The sequence below is a fragment of the Malaclemys terrapin genome, chromosome 2 (genome assembly GCF_027887155.1).
Source record: "Malaclemys terrapin pileata isolate rMalTer1 chromosome 2, rMalTer1.hap1, whole genome shotgun sequence".
In the NCBI taxonomy this organism is placed as follows: domain Eukaryota; kingdom Metazoa; phylum Chordata; order Testudines; family Emydidae; genus Malaclemys; species Malaclemys terrapin.
Window position 1 is genome coordinate 222,185,896 of NC_071506.1, and position 25,513 is coordinate 222,211,408.

Genomic DNA, 25,513 nt, shown 5'->3' on the forward strand with positions numbered 1-25,513 from the left:
TCATTTTAAGTGTACCATGAAAACTATAACTCCAGTAAATATACTTTCTAAAGATAAAGGCTCAAATCCTGTTTACTCAATCAAAACTGCTGTTGACTTTACTCTCTGTCTTCCCCTTTTTCATGAATTATTTGAAATTCTCTTGTTACCTCTTGGAAACCACCCCTGAAGCTTCAGTGAGATTTCTGTGTACTAATTATCTTGTGAATATGGAAAAACCTCATAATATAATGCATATAACCTACTTTGTTTCTCTATGCTTGATTAAGAAAAAACAATAATCCAAAAATTATTCTCTGTTGGTTTGGATGGAAATTTGTAGGCTGATGCAGCGTTCTTTGCACCTTTTTAACTCATCAAACAGTTACCAGATAGCAAATTTTAATGATAATGGGGTTCAGTGAGAATACATAAGAGGCTCTCAAAAAATTGTACATTCCATTTTTGAGGAGATTATTTCTCATTTACTGTAGAATGCAATAAAATGAACAAGGTTTGTATAGCTTGCTATTTATTTAAAGCTGTAGTATCTGTATACTTGGTACAAATATGCTCGTGATATTGTAAACATCTGTCTTGGGCCAAACTTGGTTAATTTAGATTTGGCAAAGATTCTCAGTTTGTTTCTCTATTGTTTCACTAGGATTAGAATGTGAAGTAAAAACTTGCCAGAGTGTAAATGCCCATATGAAAAGAAGTGCATATTAAAAAGAACAGAAAATTTCCACAGAGTGCATAGTTAACCTCTGAAACTCATTGCCATAAATTGTTGTTGAGGTCAAGATCTTAGAAAGATTAAAAAGGGTTGCATAAGAATATAATAAAAAATAAATGGTATGTATATGAACAAGAACATTCACAGATACATCTTATTATTTCGTATTCTCTTGCTAATGTATCAAACTTCTCATGTCAAGGCACCACAAATTACCTGATTTTGGAAGAAACTTCTCCAGATGGTAAGTTATTTCATAATTGTTGGGTTTCTTGAATCTTACTTTAAAGCATATGTAATGACCACTGGCTATGACAGGATGTGACTAGTTGATTTACTGGTGTAAGCCAATATGACAATTCCTAGATTCCTTTCTAAAGATGTTGAAATCTTGAAATTAATGGGGTATACTGGCCGAAGCTGAGCCTAGATAGCTTTAAGTAACATGACTAGCACTCACCCCTTAACTCAGCCACTTACCCCCTTTCTCCAGTTTATGTGGATCATATTCGTACATTCGGATGGAATTTTATAATTTTGAACAAGGCATGTAAATTATCTTTCTGCCTCCACATGTCTCGTTCTGTATTATTTACGTGAGGAAAAACTCCCCATCAACTTGGGCAATGGCAGCAAATCATCCCCTTGTGCAGGCTGTTATGTGGGAAGGGACATAACCGCAAAGTTCTCTCCACAGAGCTTCCTATGAATTCTACTATTGGAGGGATGGGGTTGGGCTCTTTCCGTCTTGCAGAATCCTGCAGGGCCGTCTGAACTGAAGTGCTATGCTCCTGCAGCTGGTCTGGGCCACCCCCATTCTTCCAAGTTCATGGGTCATAAAAGTTAAATGCAATTCAGTACAGGCAGAAGATCTGGAAGCAACAGCTTTTTCAGTAGTGGAAATGGTTGTATGTTGGTAGGCTGGGCTGAAGTAATCCTATCCCCTATCCCATGACAGGTCCAAAGAAGTTCAATTTACTATTCATTGTTGGAGGCAGTTTCGTGATAAAATGCTGTACACAGGGTAGAATGTGCATAAAAAAACCCACTGATTTTTTCCCCCCAGAAGCCCGTTGTCCAGTCCTCCCCACTTTTGCTTCTCCCTTAGCCCTGCTCTGGTCTATTAGGGTACGTCTACACTACCTGCCGGATTGGCGGGTAGCAAATCGATTTATCGCGTGTAGTGTAGACGTGATAAATCAATCCCCGATCGCTCTCCCATCGACTGCTGAACTCCAGCTCGGCGATAGGCAGAAGCAAAGTCGACGGGGGAGCGGCAGCCATCGATCCCGCGCCATGAGGACGTGAAGTAAGTGATTCTAAGTCGATCTAAGATACGTTGACTTCAGCTACGCTATTCTCGTAGCTGAAGTTGTGTATCTTAGATCGATCCCCCCCTTTGGCCCCCCAGTGTAGACCAGGCCTTAGACTTGCCTCCACTTTGCACTCCTGCTTTTTCTGTGCCCCTGCCAGCATCAGATGAAGGTGTCAGTCATACTGGCATAATTGGTGGGGCATGTAGATTGAACAGAAGCTGTCTGACAGGCTGTGGATAGTTGCAGGAGGAGCATCAGATGAATTCCTTAGTTTCTCTTAAAAAACTAAAACAAGCCCAGCCAGTGTGCACTCTCACTTTTTTAATATTCTTTGGAGACGCTACTATGTCCCCCATAAACTCATCCTGCTGGACAGAGACTGTAAGAATAGGAGCTAGGGAGAGAAAATCATTTATGCAGAAATTATATAATTTTATAAGGCAAATTCCATACCACTGAGAGCACATATATTCTTTGATGTGGTATTTTACTGTCTTATATAATTAAATTTTGATGGGTAATTGGAACACTTTCTAGATTTGACTAATAATGATGTCTCTGGTATTTTCTGGAGGTAACAGAAGAATAAATATATATTTATTTTTAAAAGTGTCCTTTATGCTCAGTTCTTGCTTTCCTGAGATACTATGATTTTGCCTTTGAATGCATTTGTTTAATTTTAACATTTATTAAATATTGTCATAAAAGTAAGCACGAGGAGCTTATTGAACATTCCCTCTTGTTTAAATTCCAGATTTCTCTTGCATATTCATCACTGTTTTCTTTGATGGGAATATGTAATATACTGCCCTTCAAAGTCAAAAGAAAAACTACTGAGAATGTCACTTAACATAATAAATCAAGAAAACAGCATGAAATATTAACAACCAGTCTCTTGCCTGGCTATGACGGAGCCTGAACTCTGCTTTGAGATTATTTTGCTTGGAGGTTCTTTAGAATTTTGGAATCTCCATGCTCTCCATTCTCATTTCTTTAAAATAATAATAATTAATAAATAAGTCAATAATGTAGGTTTAATTAAATATTACTTTAAAAGCATTGGGCTTATCTTATAACAAGTTGCATTTTAATATTAATGTCTCAAATGATTAAATCCAAGCAGCATAGTGTCAGAGACATCTTATTTTCTTCTGTAAGTCTAATTAGTTTAGCATTTCAGTCAGGGATGTTTATCTTGCTTTCAGTTCAAGAATTCTTAGGAATTTTTTATTATTATTATTTTATTATTTTACAATGGTGTCCAGACACACATACTCATGGGAAATGTGTTTACTGCTTTGTGTTTTCTCCAAGTTGTACTAACAATGTTATCATTACTTACCGATGAAGGAAATTCCTTGGTATATTGTGATTCTTTGATGACACTTTCATTGCTGTTGACAAGAACCTATTTGCAGCCTTAATAAGGAAATGCTTTTAACAGTTAAGAAAGAACCAACTTGATTGTATGGCAAACCAATGCAAACTATTTACAGTTGTGCCAAAGAAAGTTCAGCTCTGTCATATGTAACACGGGATAAAACTTTGTTTGCAATGGGCAACTGTTTGTTTCCTTTTGCTTGGAAATGGCATTTAGAGCTTGATCTTACATTTATTATGTCAATGACAAAGCTCTTGTTGGCTTTAATCGTGCAGAATCACGGCCTCAGAGAATACCAATATTTTGATCATGTTCAAATATTAACTTCTTGACCACTCCTCTTCAGAATAAATAATTAGACTTATTCAGGGGTGAAATTAATTTAAAGGACTTACTGGTACGCCAGAGTCCTGAGCGGATGTGGCCTTAACCGGAAGAGGTGTGGCCTCAACCAGAAGAGGCGGGGCCTTTCAAGATTTAAAGGCCCTGGGGCTCCGGCTCCGGCTGGGAGCCCCAGAGCCTTTAAATCACGCTGGAGCTACCAGCTGCAGAGGCGGCTGGGAGCCCCGGGGCTCAGGGGCGAATTAAAGGGCCTGGGGCTCTGGCCGCTGCGGAGCTCCGGGCCCTTTAAATCACTGTGGGAGCCCTGCCGCCGCTACCCAGCGGTGGTGGGGCTCGGGCTAGGGCTGGGGTAGCGATGGCAGGGTTCCCGAGGCAATTTAAAGGGCCCAGTGCTCCAGCCTTTTAATCGCCTCCGCCTCGGGAGCTCCACTGTAAAACCCTGCAGAATGTCCACCAATGTGGCATGGCACACTGCAGCTTTACTGCCATACTAGTGGAGCATTGCCTTTATCTGTTTTCATCTTATGCACCAAGTGTATACCATGTTTTAGCCATGTGCTGCTGTAGACTGCTTGCTTTTGCACCACATAGCAGAGAAGATATATTTATATTCCGAAAATACATATTTCTTTTAAAATATGTATTTTTGCCTTCTGTCATAAAAAATTCTAAATAGACCATTCTATATTGCATCACACTGCAAATTGTGCAGCAATCTAGATCTTTTGGAATTTCATAATAAGATGAAATGCCGGCATGAAAACTTATGTACCAAGGGAAAACAAGTGAGTTAAAATGGGTCCAAAAAAAATAAACATTGATTATATGCAACAATTTTATCAGCAGTGCCACTGTCATCACAGGGTAAATTAGCCTCTAGCAGCTGTGGGTGACTGGCCAAGGGCTAAAAAGCTTAATCAGAGAAATATGTTAAAAGTTAATGCTCCAAAGTCACATTAAGTAAAAATATAAATAAATAAATAGATTTTTTTAAAAGAAAAATCCCGTAACATAGGTTATTAAAGCTTATAGGGAAGCACTATGCCCATTCTCCTTTTTTAATTTTTTAAGTGGCAGTGCTCAGAAGTTGAGGCTCTACATTTCACTTGTCTTAAAAATGTTATAGTTTGGTTGAGGGATTTCCTCTAGTTTTCTAACTATCTTAAAAAAATATTTTAAAAAATACTCCTCTAGTGCAGAGAGATTAAATAAATACAACTTTGGCGGATAACTAATGATTGCTCTTCCCAGGGCTATGTTAAGTTCCATGATTATGTCATTGCACAAGTAGAAAGAAAACAAAAAGAGTAATGTTTACTTTAGCTGTGTTAGAAACATAAGGTATGGAGAGGGGACATTATTCCTTGTCAAATGGTAAAGGTTAAAATTCACAGGGAAGACATATTAAGTCAAACCAACCTAATAGCTTTCTTTGACAGGGTAACAAGTCTCGTGGATATGGGGCAAGTGGTAGATGTGGTATATCTTGACTTTAGTAATGCTTTTGATACTGTCTCACATGACCTCGTAAACAAACTAGGGAAATATAACCTAGATGGAGCCACTAGAAGGTTGGTGCATAACTGGTTGGAAAACCATTCCCAGAGAGTAGTTATCAGTGATTTACTGGCAGGGCATATCAAGTGGGGTCCCGCAGGGATCAGTTCTGTGTCCATTTCTGTTCAATATCTTCATCAATGATTTAGTTGTGGGGTTCTCAAACTGGGGGTCGGGACCCCTCAGGGGGTCGCAAGGTTATTATATGGGAGGTTGTGAGCTGTCAGCCTCCACCTCAAACCCCGCTTTGCATCTAGCATTTATAATGGTGTTAAATATATTAAAAAGTGTTTTTAATTTATAAGGGAGGGTCGCACTCAGAGGCTTGCTATGTGAAAGGGGTCACTAGTACAAAAGTTTGAGAACCACTGATTTAGATAATGGCTAAGGTTAAGATTCTGTTATGGGTATTTTTAGTAAGTCAGGAACAGATGGCAGGCAGTAAACAAAAATTTACGGAAGCCCGCAACCTGTCCCTGACTTTTACTACAGATACCCTGAGAGGAGGTCAGACAGAGCGCTGCCGGGGCTTGCAGCTGCTCCAGCCCGGCCCCTGCTCCTGCGGCAGGGGCTGACCCGCCCCCGGCCACTGCTCCAGCATCCCTGGGGCTGGCAACTGGCTGCTGTTCCAGTGGCCCTGGGGTTGACTGCCAGACAGATGTTCCAGGGGCCACTGCTCTGGGGCTGGCTGCTGCTGCTCTGGTGGCCCCTAGACTGGTTGCCAGCAGCTGCAACAACGGACCCGGGGCTGACCGCCAGCCAGCTGTTTTGGTGGCCACTGCTCTGGCAGCCCTAGGACTAACAGCTTCTCCAGCCCTATCCCAGAGGAAGTGTCAGAGATCCCAGAAAGTCACGGAATTCATGATCTCTGTGACAGAATCGTATCCTTAATAATGACACAGAGAGTACACTTATAACGTTTGCAGATGATACCAAGCTGGGAGGGATTGCAAGTGCTTGGGAGAAGAGGATTAAAATTCAAAATGAACTGGACAAACTGGAGAAATAGTCTGAAGTAAATAGGATGAAATTCAATAAGGACAAATGCAAAGTACTGCCCTTAGGAAGGAACAATCAGTTGCACATATACAAAATGGAAAATTGGCTGCCTAAGAAGGAGTACTGCTGGAAGGGATCTGGGGGTCATAGCAGATCACAAGCTAAGTATGAGTCAACAGTGTAACACTGGTGCTAAAAAAGCAAACATTGTTCTGGGATGTACTAACAGAAGTGTTGTAAGCAAGACATGAGAAGTAATTCTTCCGCTCTACTCCATGCTGATTAGGCCTCAACTGGAGTATTGTGTACAGTTCTGGGTGCCACATTTCAGGAAAGATATGGACAAATTGGAGAAAGTCCAGAGAAGAGCAACGAAAACGATTGACGTTCTGGAAAACATCACCTATGAGGGAAGACTGAAAAATTGGGTTTGTTTGGTCTGGAAAAGAGAAGACTGAGAGGGGACATAACAGTTTTCAAGTACATAAAAGGTTGTTACAAGGAGGAGGGAGAAAAATTCTTCTCCTTAACCTCTGATGATAGGACAAGAAGCTTAAATTGCAGCAAGGATGGCTTAGGTTGGACATTAGGAAAAAAATCCTGTTAGAGTAGTTAGGCATTGGAACAAATTGTCTAGGGAGGTTGTGGAATCTGCATCATTAGAGATTTTTAAGAGCAGGTTAGCAAACACCTCTTAGGACTGTCCTAGAATACTTAGTCCTGACATGAGTACAGGGGACTGGACTAGAAGACCTCTCGACGTTCCTTCTAGTCCTACAATTCTTTGAATCTATGATTCTATGATTATTTTCAGATTTTGTTAAGATATTTGCATAATATGAAAAGTTTAATATATTTATATGATCGTTGTCTTAATCATGGGTGAGGACAACTGATGTATTATTTCACAGAATTTCTTTTTGTAGTTCTTTTTTGTGAAAGGTGTAGACTGCAGCTTCCCAGAGTTATCCAAGTCTAATTGTTTGATACAGGTGGAACAGCCCACTGTGTTTGTAATATTCTTCTCTCTTAATATCTGATGAAGGATGCATCTGCTTATCTCAACATAGACCCTAACACAATTGCTAGAAATCATCTATGGCTTAATTCCAGGGGTTATTGAGGCCTTAAGGGAACAGCAGTATTTATAAACATTGGCCCAGAGCCCCCAAAAGACTTGTGTCCAACTTTCACATTAAGCTCCTAAATCCAACATTTAGGCACCAGAGATCATCAAAATCCCACTCACCCGCTGCCTAATTCTGTTGTGCCTAAAGTCCCTTGGTGCCTCAGTTTTCACCATTAATGTTCCCTAGGCCAGCGATTCTCAAACTGTTGGTCGGGACCCCAAAGTGGGTCACAACCCCTTTTTAATGGGGTCACCAGGATTAGCTGAGACTTCCTGGGGCTGAAGCAGAAGCCCGAAACCCACCACCTGGGGCCGAAGCTGAAGTCCAACAGCTTCAGTCATGGGCATTAGGGCTCAGGTTACAAGCCCCCTGCCGTAGGCTGAAGCCCTGGGGCTTTGGCTTTTCCCCCCTCCCGCCCAAGGCGGTGGGGCTCGGGCTTCCCCCCCCCCCCAACCCGAGGTGGTGGGACTCGGGCAGGCTAAGGCTTTGGTCCCCCCTCCTGGGGTCATGTAGTAATTTTTGTTGTTAGAAATAGGTCACGGTGCAATGAAGTTTGAGAACCCCTGCTCTAGGCAAAGCCTAAGTCCTTTTTGTGGATTTAGCCCATTGTCTTTTGGAACAGATTGTCTTGTGGTTCAGGGACAAGACCCAGGATAGCCCTAAGTGGGCGAACACTGGGGAGCTTTGGACATCACCAGTGCCACTTTCTACACAAACAGGAGGACAGTGCTACCAAAGTAAATACTCTCCATATCTCTCCATGGCTTCTGGGAGGGTCGCTTTGGATAAGGCTGACAAAAAGTAAAGAAGTCCAAATTATCCCCTCTGGTACAACAAGCAGAGACAGAGATAGAGTGGACTATATCCTGTGGGACACTAGGGGAGTTGCAGTTTTATGGCATCATCTGCCCACCATAAGAACTTGTTAGAAGCCTCTCTGCAGGGTTTTGGGGAAGGAGATGGATCTAGATACTAGTTGCTCTCTGTGACTCCATTCCTTGCTAGCCTTTCAAAGTTCTGTTTCAGATTCCAAGAGGAAGTTAATTAGGGTGACTAGATGTCACGATTTTATAGGGACAGTCCTGATATTCAGGGATTTTTCTTATACAGATGCCTATTACCCCCCACCCTCTGTCCTGATTTTTCACACTTGCTATCTGGTCACCCTAAAGTTAATGCCGTTGGAAGTAGCATTGATTTCTGTGGATTCTCCTGCCCAGCTGTTAGTTTGCAGCCAGGAAGTGTTCGCCAAATGGTAGCCTTGTTCCAGAAAGAGTTGTGCAGTCAGGAGAAGATGAGGCCACTAGAACAGCTCCAAGGGGTCCCCTAGCTGTAGCTGCCTCTTCATCTGTGATTCTCAGCTTTCGCTCCCTTGTGGGCCTCAGGATCTGTGAGGCTGGGAAGTTGCACCTCCACCTTGCACTGCCCCTCGGATAGGCCCAAGCACCTGAGGGGACAATCCCCTTTAAATTTTTCACAGTTCATCCTCTAGAATTCTGTGTCCGGTCTGCCTCCCTGTGTTTCTCTGCAAGAGGGAGACAATCTGAGATCTCTCCTTTTAGCAATATAGAATTTATGGGCTAACCCCGGAGTTGTAGACCCCAGGAAACGCATGGATGTCAGTTGTTTCATGGGGGAATATTCTTTTCCTTCTCTAAGATACTGTTTAATCTGTTGGTAATGAGTATTGCTGGAAATACTTGCAGTTTCAATTATCAGCCGAGCAGCAACCTAATTTGCCTGGGAATCAGTTCCAAACACACCCCACACTTCTGTTTCTACTTTCAACTGTAGCTAAATTGAAAAACACAGCATCTGTCATTTACAAGCTTCTCACATTCTCGTCTAAACCTAGACCGAATAAACAGAGCAATCATTGAGGTCAGGATGTGAAGTGTAACAAGAAACATGGGAACGTGGAGCAGAATTTGCAAAAATGTTAGTAGCGCTATAGTCACTTTAAACCCAAGATTGATAAAACAGAAAACCCTGTTAAGAATGTACTGGACCTTTGGCAGGATACACAGGTTTTCCGTGTGTAATTATTGTAAATACTGGAATTGTGGAAAGGTTTGCTCTGCCACTGACGTGCTGTGTGTCCTTGGGTAAGACACTTCACTTCACAGCTTCAGTTTCCCCATCTTTAAAATGTGGATAAATCATACTTTGTAAAATGCTTTGAGATCTACAGGTGAAAAATGCTATCAGTTATTGAAGTCAATAGGACTTTTTCCATTGACTTTAACTGGGGGTTGGATGAGGCTCTATGAGAGTGTTAAGATAGATGGAAATAATACTAAGGATTTTTAAAGTGCTTGTCTTGGGGCACAAATATGTTTGCTTTGACATTTTCCCATCGTATTTGGCATTTGGGAGGAAGTATTTAGGCAACTGTCTCAGACTTATGTGCTGACCTTCTATTAGATCCCCAAATCTTTCTTTTAGGGGGTATGCAGAATAATCCAGACATAAGTAAAGACACATCCATTGTCCATGCCCAAGGTAAGCATGAGTAAAGATGTGAGTTTGTCACGGATTCCGCAACTTTCTGTGACCTCTGTGGCTTTTGCAGTGGCCAGTGCGCCTGGCTCAGAGGCAGCTCAGGCAGCCCCTGCACCAGTTGCACCTGCTGGAGCATTTCTAAGGCCACCGCATCTCCTCTTCCCCTCCCCCCCCACAGCAGAGTTGGGTGTGGGAGGGGACAGGGGTTGGGACACAGCATGGGGTGAGGCGGGCTCTGAGCGGCGCTTACCTGGGGGTCTCCTTGGAAGCAGTGACATCACCCTTGCTCAACTCCTAGGTGAAGGCGTGGCCAGGCAGCTCTGTGCGCTGCCTCCTCCTGCAGGCACGGCCCCTGCACCTCCCATTGTGCTTTAAACAATAGCTCTGAGAAGTGAAATCACCCCTATTCATTGCTTTAGGGTGTCAACATTAACTGTCAACGTTTTAGCAGAAATGTTCTGGTGGTTAGTTTTTTATATCTCAAAACGTAGGGTAGACTAGATAACCTAGCTCTTTACTGTCTACTGGCTAGTGTGGCATTGTTCTCTACTGCATATGCTCCAGGGGTTTGTCAAGGTCAGTTCTAAATTTCTCAAACAATAAGGCTCCCACCAGTCCTTTTGAGAAACTATTCCACAGTCTTGATAGATCTCACTGTTAGAAAGCTATTTCAGCCTACATTTTCTTATTAATATCATTACTTCTCCTGTACTCTGGGGCTCACAGTGAATAATTATTAGAAGAAGTGGAAGGGAGAGCACTCCAGAGGAGGTAGACGTTTTGAACAACACATAAATAGAGTTTGGACACTTGGGCTTTCCCCTCCACTTACTCCCTAGCAGGACCAATATAATTAACAGTGTGTTTGATTATTTATATTTATTATACATTATTTATTGGATAGCTTTTTTTATGAATCATAAGTGATTTGTGTGCTGTGATAGATACTTCAGTTCTCTAAGATCTGTCACCATATACATTTCTTAGGTTTCTCTCTTTATTTACACAATTAAAAAACTGTGTCATATCACCTTCAATCAAAAGCTTCATTATCCTTATCTGGAACATGTTCTTATGGGTTAAGAAAAAGTGTATGTGGCATAGCTATCCTATTATTATTTAAATTATTCCCCACTGTTATTGGTTTAGAATATTTATTAGTTTTTGATAACTTCTTTCATTATTCATAAAGGATACCCACACTATCTGTTGGGAAATGCAATACAATAAAACTTTATTTTGCATAACTAGCATCTTTCAACAAACTCTATTCCAGAGCGATTTACAGCAAGGGTCCAGTCCTGCGGGGAGCTGAGCACTTCCTGCAAATGGCTGAGTGCTCTCAACTCCCATTGATTTCAGTGGGTGTTGAGGGCACTTGGCACCTCACCTCACACAACTAGGCTCTTAGTTAAAAAATAAATGATAGCCAAGGGAGAGAGGAATTAAGCAGCAGAGCCAGGGAGGAAAGATGTGTTTGCAGATAACACTTGAAAAAGTATGGAGAGTGGCTGAGGCAGATGCAGGAAGGTTGTTGTAAATGATTTACAGATTCTCTTCTCAACTGTGCAGGGCTACTGGGATAAGATAGGATCTGCCAGACTGGATCAGACTAGGGTTACCATTCGTCCGGATTTACCCGGACATGTCCTCCTTTTCGCGCTAAAAATAGCGTCCGGGGGGAATTTGTAAAGCACTCACAATGTCCGGGATTTCCCCCTCCCCCGGCAGAGCGAGCGGCTGGGAGGGCTGCAGGAAAATCCCGGGCTGGACTCCTGAGCAGCTGTAGAGGAGCCGGAGCTGCCCTGCATTCTGAGTTGGCCTCTCCTGCAACCCGGTCCGGCAGCACTGTGCAGGGCCAGGGACCGGGTTTTGTTGTGCTGGGGAGCTCAGCCATGTGTCCGGCTCGGCTCGCACAGAGCCCAACACCCTGTTCTGAGCAGCAGGGTAAGGGGGACCGGGGGCAGGAAGGTTCTGGAGGGGGCAGTCAAGAAACGGGGGGGGTGGGCTTGGGGGGGGGGTGGAGAAAGTTTTGGGCAGTCAGGGTACAGGTAGGGGGTAGGGTCCTGGGGGGCAGTTGGGGGGGGTCTTAGGAGGGGGCAGTTAGGGGACAAGGAACAGGGAGGCTTAGGGGTGGGGTTCTGGAGGGCAGTTAGGAGCAGGGGTCCCAGGAAGGGGCAGTCAGGGGACAAGGAGCAGGGGGGTGGGGAGCTGGGAGTTCTGGGGGGGGGGCTGTCAGGGGGCAGGAGTGGGGAGAGGGATCGGAGCAGTCAGGGGACAGGGAGCAGAGAGGTTTAGATGGGTTGGGAGTTCTGGGGGGGGCTGTCAGGGGGCAGGAGTGCGGAGAGGGATCGGAGCAGTCAGGGGACAGGGAGCAGAGGGGTTTAGATGGGTTGGGAGTTCGGGGGGGGGGGCTGTCAGGAGGTGGGGAGTGGTTGGATGGGGCGTGGGAGTCCCAGGGGTCTGTCTGGGGGTGGGGGTGTGGATAAGGGTTGGGGCAGTCAGGGGACAAGAGGCAGGGAGGCTTAGATAGGGAGTGGAGTCCTGGGGGGCAGTTAGGGGTAGGGGTCCCAGGAGGGGGCAGTCAGGGGACAAGGAACGGGGGGAGGGTTGGGGGTTCTGGGGGGGCGGGAAGTGGGAGGGGCAGGGGCGGGGCTAGGGCGGGGCTCCCCCCGTCCTCTTTTTTGCTTGCTGAAATATGGTAACCCTAGATCAGACCCAAGGTCCATCTAGTACAGGATTCTGTTTGAGAATAGCCAGGTGCTTCAGAGAAAGGGGTAAGAATCTGCAGTAGGTAGAGTGGGGGTGGGAAGATTATCCCACTTATTATAACTGGATATTCTTTTTATTCTTATGAATATTCATTTTTTTTAACTCTTGCTAGGGTCTTGGTCTCAATGGCATCATGTTGCAAGGAGTTCTGCAGTCTGTGCATTGTGTGGGAAAAAGAGTGCTTCCTTCTATTATTTTTGAATTTGTCTTCTTTTACATTCATTAATGAATGTCCCCTTTTTCGTGTGTTACATTTTGACCATTGGTGCTGATCATTATATTGGGATAGCATCATTCTATGTGCTTACTAAGTCTTCCCTCCCCACACTATCCACCAAAAATCTAACACACTTCGTATTTTAATGTGATTCTGACCCTTTACATCTAATTGGACCAGTCATTTATGCAGTAATTAAACCTTTTGCAAGACAATCTGTTAAGAATTCTGGAATCAAGTAAACCTCAGTTAGCTACAGGTATATCAGCTGGAATGGTGCGCATCAGTGTGAAGCATGCTTACCTCCAGAGAGGCTGGAATACAAAAAAAGGTAGTTTAATTTAGGATTATCGATCGATTTATTTTTTGTTTTTGTTTCCAGATGAGCTACCAAGCTCCTCTGCAATCAAGCTCTCTTCCTGGCGTGATCTTCCATCTCAGCTGCAAGAACTATATCAGCAGGGTTTCATCTTGGCTGCTGTCCACCCTTTTGTGCAGCCAACTGATGAAAAAGAGAGGACTCCCCAGGAACAAATCTTCAGGGCTGTGCTGATCAAGAAAACAGAAAGGTAAAGCACTTCCAGTGAGCTGGGATAAAAATAGACAATGAGATTTCCTGCTGAGTTTTGACCTAGATCAGGAAATTATAGCAATGTCATTGCTAATGTTTGCTGTGCAAGGCTTGGATATTTATTTGTAGGCTTGAATAGGTTTAACATGTTCTTCGTGTTTATAATCCATCTGCATTTTGTCAGCTAAGACAGAAAATAAGTTGAAATCTGCTTTATATTTTGGAATGTGTTGTCATGAAAAAGCAAACAAACCCTGTGCCTAATAATTTGCTAAAACAGTCCATTTTGTGTGCTTTATTCTAATAATTTATTGGATTAAATACAGCTAGAAAAATATTTACTTTGAAGAGGCATACAGTCAGTGGATAACACAATTAATCTGAAAATTGTAAAGTAACATGCATTTTTGTACTTATCTACAAACTTTACTTCCCAAACTATCAAAGTGCTTTTAATTTTCCAACCTGGTACAATTCATTTTAAACCAACAGAAAATGAGTCTGTTTGCTTTGTTCTGTGTTTCAAATTGTATTGAGTAACTTTGTGTAATACATTCAGTGGCTAGGGAACACAATTCTTTCTGTTTTAATCTCTCAATTTAATAAAAATCAATAGATTTTTCTGCTTAGTCATTCCAAAAAGAGATAGCGAAATTGAGAATAAACATTCATAATAGAATTAAAATTTTTAGTAAAGAGTTTTTAAAAATACATTTAGACTCCTAAATTTTAAGGTCAGAAGGGACCATCATGATCATCTAGTCCAGTGTTTCTCAAACTGGTGTCGCTGCTTGTGTAGGGAAAGCCCCTGGCGGGCTGGGCTGGTTTGTTTACCTGCCCCATCCGCAGGTCCGGCCGATCGCGGCTCCCACTGGCCGCGGTTCGCCGCTCCAGGCCAATGGGGGGCGCTGGAAGTGGCGGCCAGTAAGTCCCTTGGCCCGCAAGTCCCTTGGCCCATGCCGCTTCCAGCAGCTCCCATTGGCCCGGAGCAGTGAATGCCTCCAATGAAGTCACGCAAATTTGTATATGCAGATGACTTTGTTCTGGTGACACAAGCAACCACCTTCAATAACATCAAGTCGACCTTGAACGGGGACCTAAACACCATGGAGGAGTATCTCTGGAAATGGAGGCTCAGGCCAAACCCCCACAGAACAACAGTCACTGCATTCCGTCTTGATAATAGGAATGCTAAGCGCACTCTGAAAGTGACCACCTGCGGCAACACTGTGCAACATGACCTCTCTCCAACTTATATCGGAGTGAAGCTGGACCGCACGCTAACCTTCCACGACCAGCTGAAGAAGGTAGCCACCGAGACGAAGACAAGGGTCAACCTGGTCCAGAAACTGGCAAGCACAAGCTGAGGAGCATCAGTGCAACGGATATCAGTGATGGCCCTTGTGTATTCTGAAGCTGAGTATTGTGCACCGGTATGAACAGAAGTAGTCACATTCGACTTGTTGATGTCCCACTAAACACTGCAAGGCGATGCATCACTGGAACCCTCAAGTTGACCCCAACACCCTGGCTGTCCGTGCTGTTACACATTGCTTTCCCATCCATTCACCGCAATGCCCTAACCCTCTGGGAAGTCCAGCGAATAGAGAAAAACTAATGTCTCCCCAACCACTGGGACCTCAATGGTGTCCCTCACCACCACTTGAAGTCATGCAAGCCCTTTTGGACCTATGCACTTAACTTCCAGCAATTTGACTTCAACCCTGATGGAGCTTGGAAAGCCAAATGGTGTTCACAAGAAGTCACAAACACCTTGTGAAAGACCTGATGCAGAAGATCTCTGGCTTTGATCTTCCGTGAAGCTTATGGGCAGCCTCAAACAGCATCCACATAAACCATGGCAGATGCGGACACTTGATGCACAAATGGAAAATTAAAAACCCTCCAATGTGTGACTGTGGGCACCCCGAACAGACTGTGGAACATAATGCCTGCTTCACAAATACAAAGGAGGCATCACAGCATTACACTCCTCTACTCCTGATTCAATTATCTGACTTAACCATCTACATGTAAAATTATAGTTGTTGTTCTACATCTACATCAGCCATAAGAAGAAGCCCTACTATGCTGGAACAATTTCTAGGAATTAGAGGGTATTTCATTCTCCTTTGCCTATTCTTGTCCTTATCTTTTTCTGCTGAGGATTTAGACAAGGAGGCTAATTGTGGTTTGGATACTTGTTCAATAGAAATTGGAGCCAGACCACAGACTCACTTCACACAGCCTACCAAATGATCATCAGACGGTAATGACTTGACAGCCCTACCAACTACAGATAGGGCCAAATTTGAGCCAGTGGCCTAAGGGAGAAAGGCTCCATGTTTCATTACAATTACATATAGGCATTAGGTATCCCAGGTAGATCAACTTCTTAAAAGAATTGTCATTCTATACTGACCTGCTTTGGGGCTTGTCTACACTATCATCCGGATCGACAGGCAGTGATCGCTCCAGCGGGGGTCGATTTATCGTGTGATAAATCAACTGCCGATTGTTCGAGTGTCGACTTTGGTATTCCACCTCAACGAGAAGCGCAAGGGGAATCGATGGGAGAGCGTCTGTCGACACACCACAGTGAAGACACTGTGGTAAGTAGATCTAAGTATGTCGACTTTAGCTACAAATAGATCGATCCCTCCTCTCCTCCCCCCCCCCGTAGTGTAGACCAGCCCTTCGTTTAATAAATAAGAAACTTAATGCTATTTTGCAACCTACCAATATGCTTGGCAAAGGGGGCGTCACAGTTTTGTGACTGAGACATAGGACTGGGAATAAAGAGATGTGGGGTCTGTTCCTGACTCTTTCACAGATGTCCTCAATAATATTGGGCAAGTCACTTACCAGAGCTGTGCCTCAGTTTCTCCAGTTGCAAAATGGGTAGTAGTTCCCATGTGAGTAGCTCCCTTGAAGTTACTGGGACTACTTGCTTAAATTAAACACATGCTTAAGTGTTTTGTTAGGCTAGAGAGTTCAACACCGTTCAGGATTGACCTGTAAAAGTGGGCTAGCGCGCATGTATATGACATTATCTTACACTCAGTGAGCTTGATTTATCAGTGCCTTGCACCTTGTGTAGTAATTTACACCTGTGTGAAACTGAACCAAATCTGAATTCTCTGCTCACTTGTATTGGGGACAGTGTTTTACACCCAATTTGCACATCTGTGAATGAGTATACAAGATATAAGGCGGTGGAGAGTATGAGTCAGTTAAAGTCCCGTTATATTCACATTCCATTTGTTTGCATTCCCTTAACTCCCATCACTCAGTTTGGTTCACTGAGTCTGAATGGGTCTAAGATGGTAATTTATGTGTTTAGGTGATGAAAAAGGAGTATAGCAGGAAAAAAAACGTAACAGAAGGGTGAATTACACCAGTTTAGACTCCCTTAAAATCATTTAGATGCACCTCTGACTTTGGCCAAATGTGCGATGGTAGCTACTGCCACGGAACAAGGGGGAAATGCAAATTTTGAAGATCTCAAGCAGAATGAAGAGAGATGGGCAGCTGACTGATCTCAGATAGCTGTGGCAAGGGGCTGGGCAGAAGGCTTTTTTGCACAGTCTGTTCTGCAGTCTAAATGGAATAACACTGATTTTACATCACAGAAAAAAGGATTTCAAAGCTGCTTCAGAAAAATCATCCTTATTAGAAGACATTTTATAAAATAAAGGACGTGATTAATCTGTGATCAAGTAAAAAAGATCAGTTAAGTATCTTTAAGTTTGGCAAAGGTCTGACATCTGTCCTCTCTGTTAAATTTAACAATTGGATGGAAGTAGATGATTATGGTATTTGCTGAACACATTATACCTAATGAGGGTTTATGTTTAGTGTTAGAAGATTGTAGGCAGTCCAGCTCTAAGCATAAACTCATTAGCAAAGTCACCTACCCTTTGAACCAGAAATGGCCTCTTTCTGTTTTCTGTAATATCACCAAGAATGCACACAAGAGCTGTACAATGTCAAAAAAAATCAGTTTTGCCGAGTTTTGTGGCTGGGCCAGAACTGGAGGGAAGAAACAAGGACAGAAACTGTCCACCATTTCGGTAATGGTGGGGAGGACATTCCGGAGGGGCCTTGTGGATATGGCCTCAGGTTGCTCTCTTGTCTGGAGGGAGCTGGTGAAGTCTCACTGGATGGTTCCAGGGGCAACTATGAACATAGAATGTGTCCATGGGGATAAGAGACACTGCCCTATGGCCGAAGTGCTCCGGAGGGCCAGGGGAGGTTTAGTTGGAAATAGGTTGCGGTAGTGGAGGGGCTGTCCTATCCAGTTGTGTTGGGCACTGGTTGGAGCCCCGTCCCAATACGGAAACAAGGTAATATAAAGAATCCCACGTTGGGGAAAGGGAAACCAGAAGGGAGAGAAAAGAATGAGCCCATGGGAGAAACAATAGAAACCCTTAAACAACAAAGCCCAAGTCAGGAGGAAAGGAGACCTCCCCAGGAAATTGAAGATGGGGGGGATAGGAATTTAGGAAGGAGGTATGGGGGAAAACAGACCGCCCAAACTTCTTAGTAGAGGTTGAGGAACATATGGTGCCCCCTGCAACACAGCCCCAAGGAGAAGAAACCCAGGCACTGTTTGGAGGTTTGGGAGAATCTGAGACTGAGGGATCGGGGATAAAGGGAGTAACCTCGATCCTCTGCCAGATACAAAGGGAGATAATAGGGGGAGTAATTCCCCAGGGTGCCCTGGTGTGAAGACTTGTGGGCTGAGATGGAGCTATGGGGGTCTGCTCCCCTGACAGAGTGTGATTTCTGTGGGTGGAGAATGTGCAGACCCCGCAAGGCGACCCAGATGATCACCCCAGGGACAGAGAGAGACTCTCACAGGGTGAAACCTCTAGTAAGGGTGGGAGAACATGGAAAGAAGATTTACTGTCAGATAACGGGGGGATTTGTGAGAGAGAGCTCTGGGCAACAGCAGCTGAGCCAGTGCTCTGGTCACTGCGGGTCCAATTAAACACTGGAAGGAAGGAAGTCGGGGGGGGGGGGGGGGAAGCAGACAGAGAGGGAGAGATTACTCTTCCCTGCTTGCCTTGGGAGCTGAAGGCTCCCTAAGACTGAAGGAGTAAGGCTGTATGGTGTACAATGGTGGTGGGTATCAAGATTGTAAATAAACTGTACCAGGTGTTTTACTAGCATAAAGGTCTCTGAGCAGTTTGTGGACTTGAGCAAAGGCAGGAGCAAATGGTTCCCCCGCCACAATACCCATTTCAAGTGAATATGGAAACAGGCTAAATTCTGCTTCTGGATGTATGTGAGAGAGGTATTCATAGCAGATAGTGGGAGCCACATGCATCTAAAGGAAGGTTTTTGCTCTTAAAATGTTAACTTTGTTACAAAGAATATTAGAAAGACAACAGCTATTTTTCAATCAACATCACCATGGCATTATGGACATTATTAATTATGATTGTGCATAAACAAATATAAGCATGTTAATTCTTTAGAAACAGTAGGGGTGATGGCAGGATGTCATGTTTATGAAGGACTTGATTCAGCTCTCATTAAAGTTAGTGGAAAAACTCTGTTTTGACTTTAATTTTTATCTAACTACTTCTATATCCTTGTTAATGTAGTACCCTGAGTGTTCACACATTAATGAACTGGTGAGAGTTGGATTGGGACTCAAATGGAAAAGGACAAAATTAATAGGGTAAAAAACTCTATTTTAAGCTTCTCAAAGGGTATTGCAAAAAAATCTGTATGTTTATTTTTTTTTAAACTTCTCTAATTAAAAGTAGTTGGCAGTGATCTAAGTAGTGCTTTTTTTCATATCTTGTTTTAATAATGACTGACTCTGACAGAGATGAATTCAGAGAATTTGGATCTTCAGAGGAAAGATTTCTCAGTTAAACAAGATATGCAACGTGTGAATCCAGGCTCTTCAAGAGGGGATTTCTTTTATGTAGGGGGCGGGGAGGCAAACATAAGGTTTAGCCTAGAGTCTGCTGATTCACACTTGAGAAAAGTTGATTCACACTGATTTACACTTGAAGAAAGTATGTGATAGTAGTATACTAGAGGGTGAGAGCTTATCACAGTATGTTTCTCTTGGCAAATGGAAAGTAGAGAATCAGTTCATTTCCAATAAATAGAAGGCTCTGGCTAACCAGAATAAGAATAATCAGTTAGATTATTATGGTGCAGACGGAACAAAATCTTAAATGAGGAGATTATTAGTGGTCTATTTGTGGGAACCAACTATTCCTCTTTGCTATTTAATTTCTGACTCTTTCTTTAAGATTTCATCTCAGATCGGTTGTTTAGGTGTTCGGCACATTATTAGATCTGAAAATCTACTGCTGTTGCGGCAAACCTACACCTAACAGAGCAATCCCAACCCTGGCCTTTGAACGAGTTGTCTGCATCAGCTCCATAGTGCTGGGTTGCTTTAGTTTTTCCTCCCTGTTTTGCTCTTTCAGCTGCCTTTGCTGTGACACTCCTGTCTAGTGTGCTGCAGTTTCAAAATTCAGTGGTAATTAAGATGTTTGCACTTCCCATCCTGACTAGTATGTGCCAAAAAGAAAGCCACATTCTCTTCCATTAGGAGATCTACATCCTAGGTTCATGGATAATTTGCTTAGAATAGTGCTTGTGTGTTCATGCGTACAGTAATGGATTGAGGTAGCTAAAAATACATTGGATCCTGGCGAGGTCTTTTTTGCCATATTGCTGACAATCTTTAAGATTTATCTTATGCAGGTTTCAGCTGTAATCATTAAAATAATAATTAAGGAAAGAATTTCAGTTCAGATTTAGAATCAGTGGTTTTATTATTTGGGGATAAATTTTCAAAGGAGAGCACTGGGTTTATCTCAGAAACTTTACACACGTTTTCCTTTGCTGTTAAAATAATGAAATCTGCTGTACAGTCACACTCTTGATGAGATCATGCTGCTTTGTTCTTTTTATTTTCCCACAATTCAAAACACAAATATTCACAATTTGGACAATACCAATTTTACTTACCTGCAAAGGAATCTGACAGAGAGTTCAAGGTGACTCATCAAAATGGCATAGCTTTAAATAAAAAAGAATTATATCTATTGTATAACTTGTGATTTATTTAAAAAAATAACAAAATAGCAACAGATGAATCCAACTAACACTTTACTTGGTGTAATCAAGACCCTGCATACACAGTGGCAAGCTGGACCTAAAGTCTGTAACGAAGTCCGTGGAATCTGTAGCAGACTTGAAATTTTGCTGTATCTTCATTTAAAAATGGAGGATTTCATGATTTACATGTGCACATGAATAATGCAGTCAGTACAGTAGTCCCTCTATTGTTTATTGGATGGTGTCCGTACACTTTCAGTTTTAAAAATACACTAGATATTTGTGTTCATAATGAGGAATATATTGCATACGTGGTTGAGGATGGGGAAACAAAGTTTGGACAGCTAGGTGTGGGAGATTTGGAGAGGCATGGAAGGCAATATGAGGTTGTGGGAAAAACACATTAGTTAGGTATTCTCCTATATGACAAGCAGTGAAATATTTAATAACGCTGATACCTAGGTTTCATACAAGGCCTGTAACCCTTACGAATGGAAATAATCCTTTTGAAAGTAATGAGACTAACACCGTGGCTAAACAGCAAAGTAAAAGAAGCAGTTAGAGGCAAAAAGGCATCCTTTAAAAAGTGAAAGTTAAATCCTAAGGAGGAAAATAGAAAGGAGCATAAACTCTGGTAAATGAAGTGTAAGAATATAATTAGGCCAAAAAAGAATTTGAAGAACAGCTAGCCAAAGACTCAAAAAGTAATAGCAAAACATTTTTAAAGTATATCAGAAGCAAGAAGCCTGCCAAACAGCCAGTGGGGCCACTAGACAATTGAGATGCTAAAGGAGCACTCAAGGGTGATAAGGCCATTGCAGAGAAACTATATGAATTCTTTGCATCAGTCTTCACGGCTGAGCATGTGAGGGAAATTCCCAAACCTGAACCATTCTTTTTAGGTGACAAATCTAAGGAACTGTTGCAAATCTGAGGTGTCATTAGAGGTGGTTTTGGAACAAATTGATAAACTAAACAGTAGGGTTATCGATTAATCGCAGTTAACTCACGCGATTAACTCAAAAAAATTAATCGCGATTGGAAAAAATCGCGATTAATCACAATTTTAATCACACCGTTAAATAGAACAACAATTGAAATTTATTAAATATTGTGGATGTTTTTCTACATTTTCATATATATTGTATTCTGTGTTGCAATTGAAACCAAAGTGGATTGTATTTTTGATTACAAATATTTGCACTGTAAAAATGATAAACAAAGAAAAGTTTTTTTAATTGACCTCATACAAGTACTGTAGTGCAATCTCTTTATCGTGAAAGTGCAATTTACAAATGTAGATTTTTTTTTTGTTACATAACTGCACTCAAAAATAAAATAATGTAAAACTTCAGAGCCTACAAGTCCAATCAGTCCTATTTCTTGTTCAGCCAATCGCTAAGACAAACTAGTTTGTTTACATTTACAGGAGATAATGTTGCCATCTTCTTATTTACAATGTTGCCAGAAAGTGAGATCACGCATTTGCATGGGGCTTTTGTAGCTGGCATTGCAAGGTATTTATGTGCCAGATATGCTAAACATTCGTATGCCCTTTCATGCTTCGGCCACCATTCCAGAGGACATGCTGATGATGCTCGTTAAAATAATGTGTTAATTAAATTTGTGACTTAATTCCTTGGTGGAGAATTGTATGTACCTGGCACTATTTTACCTGCATTCTGCCATATATTTAATGTTCTAGCAGTCTCAGATGATGACCCAGCACATGTTGTTCATTTTAAGAACACTTTCACTGCGGATTTGACAAAATGCAAAGAAGGTACCAATGTGAGATTTCTAAAGATAGCTACAGCACTCGACCCAAGGTTTAAGAATCTGAAGTGCCGTCCAAAATCTGAGAGGGACGAGGTGTGGAGCATGCTTTCAGAAGTCTTAAAAGAGCAACACTCTGATGCAAAAAACTGCAGAACCCGAACCACCAAAAAAGAAAATCAACCTTCTGCTGTTGGTATCTGACTCAGATAATGAAAATGAACATGCATCAGTACGCAGTGCTTTGGATTGTTATTGAGTAGAACCCGTCATCAGCATGGACGCATGTCCCCTGGAATGGTGGTTGAAGCATGAAGGGGCATATGAATCTTTAGCGCATTTGGCATGTAAATATCTTGCGATGCCAGCTACAACTGTGCCATGAGAAGGCCTGTTCTCACTTTCAGATGACATTGTAAATAAGAAGCGGGCAGCATTATCGCCTGCAAATGTAAACAAACATGTTTGTCTGAGCGATTGGCTGAACAAGAAGTAGGACTGAGTGAATTTACAGGCTCTAAAATTTTACACTGTTTTATTTTTGAATGCAGGTTTTTGTACATAATTCTACATTTGTAAGTTCAACTTTCATGATAAAGAGATTGCACTACAGTATTTGTAGGTGAATTGAAAAATGCTGCTACTTTTGTTTTTTTACAGTGTAAATACTTGTAATCAAAAATAAATATAAAGTGAGCACTGTGCATTTTGTATTCTGTGTTGTAATTGAAATCAATATATTTGAAAATGTAGAAAACACCCCAAAATATTTAAATAAATGGTATTCTATTATTAACAGAGCGATTAATTGCGATTAATTTTTTTAATTGCTTGACAGCCCTACTAAACAGTAATAAGTTATCAGGGCCAGATGATATTCACTCAAGAGTTCTGAAGAAACTCAAATGTGAAATTGTCGTCTGTAATCTATCATTTAAATCAGGTTCTGTACCAAAGGACTGGAGGATAGCTAATGTGATACCAATTTTTATAAAGGGCTCCAGAGGTGATCTCGACAATTACAGGCCGGTAAGCCTGACTTCAGTACCAGGCAAACTGGTTGAAACTGTAGTGAAGAACAAAATTGTCAGACACATGGATGAACAGAATTTGTTGGAGAAGAGTCAACGTGTTTTTTGTAAAGGGAAATCATGCTTCACCAATCTACTAGAATTCTTTGAGGGGGGTCAGGAAACATGTGGACAAGGGGGATCCAGTGGATATAGTGTACTTAGATTTTCAGAAAGTCTTTGACAAGATCCCTCGCCAAAGGCTTTTAAGCAAAGTAAACTGTCACGGGATAAGAGGGAAGATCCTCTCATGGTTTGGTAACTGGTTAAAAGATAAGAAATTAAGGGTAGGAATAAATGGTGAGTGTTCAGAATGGAGAGAGGTAAATAGTGGTGTCCTCCAGGGGTCTATACTGGGACCAGTCCTATTCAACATATTCATAAGTGATCTGGAAAAAGGGGTAAACAGTGAGGTGGCAAAATTTGCAGATGATACAAAACTACTCAAGATAGTTAAGTCCCAAGCAGACTGCGAAGAGCTACCAAAGGATCTCACAAAACTGGGTGACAAAATGGCAGATGAAATTCAATATTGATAAATGAAAAGTAATGCACATAGGAAAACATAATCCCAACTATACATCTAAAATGATGGGGTCTAAATTAGCTGTTACCACTCAAGAAAGAGATCTTGGAGTCACATCCACTCAGTGTGCAGCGGCAGTCAAAAAAAAGGAACAGAATGTTGGGAATCATTAAAAAAGGGACAGATAATAAGACAGAAAATATCATGTAGCCTCTTTATAAATCCACGGTACTCCCACATCTTGAATTCTGCATGCAGATGTGGTTGCCCAATCTCAAAAAAGATATATTGGACTTGGAAAAGGTTCAAAAAAGGGCAACAAAAATGATTGGGGTATGGAATGGCTTCCATATGAGGAGAGATTAATAAGACTGGGACTCTTCAGCTTGGAAAAGAGATGACTAAGGGGGGAATATGCTAGAGGTCTATAAAATCATGACTAGTGTGGAGAAAGTAAATAAGGAAGTGTTATTTACTCCTTTTCATAACAGGAGAACTAGAGGGTCACCAAATGAAATTAATAGGCAGCAGGTTTAAAATAAACAAAAGGAAGTATTTTTTCCACACAACGCACAGTCAACGTGTGGAACACCTGCCAGAGGATGTTGTGAAGGCCAAGACTATAACAGGGTTAAAAAAAAGAACTAGATAAGTTCATGGACGATAGGTCCATCAATGGCTATTAGCCAGGATGGGCAGGGATAGTGTCCCTAGCCTCTGTTTGCCTGGGAATGGGGTTCACTTGATGATTACCTGTTCTGTTCATTTCCTCTGGGGCACCTGGCATTGACCACTGTCGCAAGACTAGATGGACCTTTGGTCTGACCCAGTATGACCGTTCTTATGTTCTTAGTGATCTAATTAACACAGTGGGAGTAAGAGTTGCAAAACTGGGGTCTCTGTGTCTGTGTTTAACCATCTATAAAGCTGAGATATTAGTGACTATTTCAGAATGGTATTATGAGACTTATTTGATGTTTGTAAAATGCTTTAAGATCCATGGATGAAAAGTTTTATGTATTAATTATTATGTTGCGTGGGCTGGAAAATATTTCTTACCTACTCAGATTGACTCCATGATTTGCTCAGAAAATGACACATTTTTATAGCCCTTATTCTGTAAAGTCAATCACCATTCTTGTTTTTTTTTAAATGTGGAATGTCCTGAGTTATTTGATTTTTTGTTTAAGACACATTAATAAACTGTTGACTATTCCTGAAAGGAGGCAAAATCTGGTTCTTGGAGCCAGATAGGAGATGATGGAAGGGCTTTCCCTACTTTAACCTAAAAATAAATCACTGCCCATAAAACACTCCTTTTAGCTCTGTCCCTCTGTTAGATCTGTGATGCCTGGCTCTCTCACTTTTATACATGCAGAGAAGGGGGAGCCTGGTAAAGCAGGCTGATTATGCTTATCTGTGTGGGTTCAGATCCACTGTCAATCCATCGGGGTGGAACCTGTCCCCTCCACAGTCCAAGAGGCACATGCATATTTCTGCCTCCCCAATATCATTCTGAGGACCCTAGCTGGGGCATGATACCT

The 25,513-nt window shown here is 42.1% G+C and overlaps 1 protein-coding gene across 5 annotated transcripts in view; it reads left to right on the plus strand.

The window, feature by feature from the left end:
• Positions 1-25,513, plus strand: part of RFTN1 (raftlin, lipid raft linker 1) — a 119,191-nt gene that overhangs the window by 25,953 nt on the left and 67,725 nt on the right. For all 5 annotated transcript variants that reach the window (XM_054018067.1, XM_054018066.1, XM_054018065.1 and 2 more), the window contains exon 3: positions 13,314-13,500. In XM_054018067.1, the coding sequence (XP_053874042.1) occupies positions 13,314-13,500 (187 nt within the window). The remainder of the gene's footprint in view (positions 1-13,313; positions 13,501-25,513) is intronic.